Genomic DNA, 4,760 nt, shown 5'->3' on the forward strand with positions numbered 1-4,760 from the left:
GACCTCCCCTTGCCCGGGGGTGCATGAGCAGCAGGTGACGTGTGCCCAGGGTTCCCTCGTGCTGAGCAGCGTGTGGGGCACAGGGGGCAGGGAGCCCCCCACCCCGGGGGGCTGGGACCCCCCTGTAGGGCCGGTTTACCCTGGAAAAGCTGTCTGGGGAAAGGAGGCGGGGGGGTCTTCATGTGCTCACAGGGAGGGTCACCACCCCCAGGCCCGCCCATGGGGTGCCCTGCCCCTCCTGCACCCCCCAGCCCCGTGTTTTGCTGCCCCTCTCCCGCTGCCCGCCGAGCTGGGTGCCCCCCCGACACGCACACATGCCTGTGCGCTCGCTCACTCACACGTTCTGCTGTCACTACTGAGCCTGCCCACGTTTCCAGATGCTTTGCTATCCCAGCTTGCACCAACACGCTCCTCTCTGCTCCTGGAGCCCCTCCACGCCCACGTCCTCCCTCCCAGTACCCGTGCCAAAGCCCCTCAACCTGCCCGTTTGCTCTGGCACCCCCAGCCCGCGCCATCACGGTGCCCTGGGCTCCATCCCCCTGCTGAGGGCTGGCGGGGTGGGGGTCTCTCCCACCCTCCCGTGGCCAGGCCCTTGCCTGGGCACAGATCTGCCCATCGTGCTGCGCGTTGTTCCCCTGCGCTGCCGAGGAGGGTCCCCGGTGGGGGCCGTGCTGGTGGGGAGGCTGGCCAGCAGAAGGGTGGCCAGGTGGCCCTTGTGGGACCCCTCCTCTGGGGCAGCCCCCCTCCACCCAAGTGTCTGGTGCGCACCTGGTTGGCTCTGCCCAGACTGGCTTTCAGGGCTGACCCAGGGCAGGGGTGCTGGGAGCCCCCAGGTGGGGCAGAGGGGGCCGCACGGGCACTGCCTGCAGCCCTGGTTCGGCTTCTGCTGGGGTTTTAGTTTATATTCGAATTCCTATTTAGTTTAGATTCATGTTTCTGCCGTGTGAAAGTGGCGATGGGCAGAGCTGTGCTTGCTGGCTGTGCTGCAGGGGCTGCACTTGGCAGAGCCCTGTCCTGCCTGGGAGACCCCCCGGGAGGCAGGGACCCTGCCAGACCCCAGCACCCCTGCCGTTCGTCAGGGCGTTCAGGGAAGGTCTGTGACCTTTCTCACCCTGCTCTGCTCCCTGGGCTAGACCCGTGCCAGGCCTTGCAGCCCTGCAGGGCTCTCCTGAAGGAAAGACCTTGAGGGTTCGAGCCCACGCTCAAATGTGGGTTTGAATGGACAAGCCTCAGCACGTAGGGGTTTGCACCGGCTGGTTGGTGGTCACTGGGATTCATTTTCTGCTGAGCCCACTGCCTTGACCCCACCTGCCCTGTTCCCTGCCTCTCCAGGGCTGAGCCTGGCAGCCCCGTGGCTGCTGGCGCCACTGGGGAAGCATCCAGGGGAGCCCCTTTCTTCCCCTGTTTGCTGCTCCCTTTGCACAGACCCTGCACAGACCCCAAGGGTGCCTGTTTTGTCTTGGGCATGCTGGTCCTGAGGGCCGTTGCTGGCGGGTGCAGGGGGTGCAGGGGGTGCCTGCCTGCACGCACAGGCAGCACGTGGCCTGTGTGACAACCCACTCCCCAGCTGCATGAACCTGTTTGGTGACTGTCACGCCCCGGTCAAAGCCTGGTGCACACCCTGCAGTGGGACAGGCCCCCCCCACCATGGCACTTGGGCCTTGCAAGTGCAATGGGGGGGTGGGACGTGGCCACGGGGCCACCTGCCCGGGAGGCTGCGGCGCTGGGAGGGAGTGGGGGGGCCCCTTTGCATGTGCTTTTGGCAAGTGAAGCTGCTGGGGTTGGGGAGGGATGAGCTCGTGGAAAGGGAAGTCACGAAGTGCAGAGGAACAGCTCTGCTGGAGAACGTATTAAAGATGAGTCCTCCAGGTCTCCCTGAGGATTTTGTGTCTAGATGCTGCCTCTCTTCTACCTGGCGAGGGATGAGGAGCAGCAGCTGCCTGTGTCTCCCAGGGCAGGGATTTGTAGGCAGTGACTGCTCTTAAGTCCACGTGTTTTTCAGGAGATTGTGGTGGTTACTCCCTGCTTCACATCCTGTAGATCAGGGGGGATCTGTGGCCAATCCCACCACACATCCCCAGGGAGCACAGCACAGGGAAAATGGGGGATTGTTCCTTCTCCTTGACTTTCGCTTGTGGTGGTTGATCCTCTGGCTGTTGGGGGCAGTTTTCCTGCAGGGCAGCATCCCCACCCCTGGGCTGCAGGTTAGAGCCCCGTCTGCTTTTCTGAGGTGGTGGCAGTGAAAGGGACATTTCTACCTGCAGCCTCTTCAAGGGAGCTTTTTCAGGTGGTCCCTGCCCCTTTTTCCTTGGAGCTTGTCCTGCAGAGCATCCCATGTGCCCACAGTCACACCTCAACATTCCTTCTGTGTGTTCTGCCAGTGGCAGATTCCAAGATTTCTCTTGGAAAAGCAGATTCCCAGCAAGGTGCTGACCAAGCTCTCCTGTCCTGCAGCCCCGGAGTTGGGTGGACACAGGGGAAGGTGCCCTGGGAGATGTGCAGGGTGCTGTGTCTCCTCGGTGGGCAGGGAGACCTTTTAAAAGAGTTTCTCCATGAAATGTCACCAGGACCTCCTGATGGTCTAATGCCCTCTGACATGGCACCTTGGCTCTGCTCTCCTGGTCTGAGGGAGGAGAAGGGCTCCAGCTGGTCCCAGCTGTGGGGCTTCTGGAGACCCTGGCCCATGTGGGTCCCTGGGGGCACGGGCAGCAGGCAGGCAGGGAGGCTGGAGCTGGGAATGGTCAGGAACTGTGCATGCCATTCATATTGTCTTTTGTTTCTTGATTCCAAGCCTCCATGCGGAGAAGAAAAGGGGGTGAGTGAAACCACATGTCCTGGGGCTCCTCCCTCCTGGCCAGCAGCCTGGCTGCCCCACATGGGGGGCTCCCAGGGGGCTGGCCCAAGTCCCCTTCCCTGGTGGTCACAGGAAGGCTCAGCCCAAGGGGGATGGAGCTGTGTGGGTCAACTCCTGGTGGCACAGGCAGCTGGACCTGCTGGCCAGCTGGGCCTGGGAACCTCCAGGTCTGACTCCCCAGGTTGTTGCACTTGCTGTGTGTTCACCCCATGGTGGAATGTCCCCCACGTGCAGGGTCCCAAAGTGCCATCTCCCCCAGGTCAGGAGCTCAGCAGGGCTGGTGGCAGCCCTGGGGGCTCAGCCCAGCCAGCTGGGGCAGGGCTGGGCTGGTCACTGGTTGTCCCAGGCCACCCACCGTGGAGGCCACATCCTGGGTGCCCATGGCTGTGAGGCTGTGTCCATGTGGATCTCATGTCAGGGACACTGCAGAGCCAGGGGGTTGTTGCCAGGGCTGAAGGCCAGCAGTGGGCAGCCCTGCATGGAGCAGGAGGGCTGGTCCTGTCCCAGCACAGGACTCTGCATTTCTGCAGCACAGGGAAGAGGGGGGAGCCTGGAGAGCTGACCCCACTTCTTGGCCTTTCAGAAGCAAAACTCTCTCTGTTCTGGCAATGTGCAGCTGGAGAACGTTTCCTGAGGGACAGGAGATGGGAGGGACTGTCTTCCACCCTAATGGTGGTGACATAGGAAAGAAGTTGAGCAGGGGTTACGAGTGGAAGGTCTCTGAGGGACCCCAGGCCTCCTCCTGAGCCCTGGCTGAGAGAGAACCCCACGGTCTCAGCAGCTTTTGGTCACAGGGGCTGAGCCAGCTCCTCTCCCAGCAGCCTGAACCACCCTGTGCTCCAGCATCGGTCACCCAGCAGGGAGGAGGAGGAGCCATGGAGGCTCCCAGTGGCAGGGATGGTTGGCTACTGGAGGTCTTGTGCCAAGGAAGTTCAGGAGCTGCCCTGAGCTGTTTCCTTGGAGCAGGTGCAGGTCCTGAGTCCCGGGGTCTTGGTGGACACCTGCCACCAAGGGTCTTGGCCTCAGAGGACACCTCAGTCCCCTTGGCAAGGACCCCTTGGTGTCTGTGCTGGTACAGGGCTCACTCCTCCCCAGGGCAGGTTTATGAAGCACTTGGGGCTCATTTTCAGTTTCAGGAATTCTGGCCTTCGAGCTGCCAGGGCCCCCCTGTGGCCTCAGCCTGGGGGTCCTGGGGTGGCCCCTGACTCGTGTCAGCCCCCAGGGGCTTCTGCAGGAACATTGGCCCGATGGCCTGGGCTCTCCAGACAAGAGTCCACTCAGGGAGGGAGGACCCCAGTTTGTCCCCAGTGGACCTTGGATTGACACGGATTGTGCTGGAGCCCTGCGGAGTCCTGTGGACTCTGCATCACTTGTGGTCCCTGCAGCTCCTGGTTCCCTTTGCCTGGTGTTGTGCAGCCTCTGCCTGTCCCACCTCCCACCATTCCAGGCTGCTCCTGCCCTCCAACACTGCCAGGGATGGGGCAGCCACAGCTTCCCTGGGCAACCTGGGCCAGGCTCTCCCCACCCTCACAGCCCACAATTTCTCCCTCCCATCTCAGCTCCAGCTCCCTCTGCCAGCTGGAAACCCTTCCCCCTGCTCCCATCCCTCCCTGCCCTTGTCCCAAGCCCCTCCCCAGCTTTCCTGGAGCCCCTTCAGGCACTGGAAGCTGCTCTAAGGTCTCCCTGGAGCCTTCTCTTCTCCAGGCTCAACACCCCAACTCTCAGTCCCATCCTGACTATCAAAGGCACCTCCGGGTGAGGTTTCCCCTCCGGTGCAGGGACAGAAGCTGCCTCCAGATGTGGCACAGCTGGGAACAGTGTCCCCTCACAATGTGTTGTGCGTCCGGGGGGGGTGGGCACCTCCAGCATCACCACCAGACCCGGCGGAGGGCGGGGGGCAGGCAGG

At 62.8% G+C, this 4,760-nt stretch overlaps 1 protein-coding gene across 1 annotated transcript in view; it reads left to right on the forward strand.

The window, feature by feature from the left end:
* The window catches only part of SHANK3 (SH3 and multiple ankyrin repeat domains 3), a gene marked incomplete at its 3' end in the record, with an annotated part of 257,239 nt that overhangs the window by 227,225 nt on the left and 25,254 nt on the right, over window positions 1-4,760 (forward strand). The window contains exons 15-16 of the mRNA XM_010000321.1: window positions 2,792-2,815; window positions 3,991-4,064. Of these exons, the coding sequence (XP_009998623.1) occupies window positions 2,792-2,815; window positions 3,991-4,064 (98 nt within the window). The remainder of the gene's footprint in view (window positions 1-2,791; window positions 2,816-3,990; window positions 4,065-4,760) is intronic.

This window comes from Chaetura pelagica, unplaced genomic scaffold, assembly GCF_000747805.2.
Source record: "Chaetura pelagica isolate M959 unplaced genomic scaffold, ChaPel_1.0 scaffold486, whole genome shotgun sequence".
In the NCBI taxonomy this organism is placed as follows: domain Eukaryota; kingdom Metazoa; phylum Chordata; class Aves; order Apodiformes; family Apodidae; genus Chaetura; species Chaetura pelagica.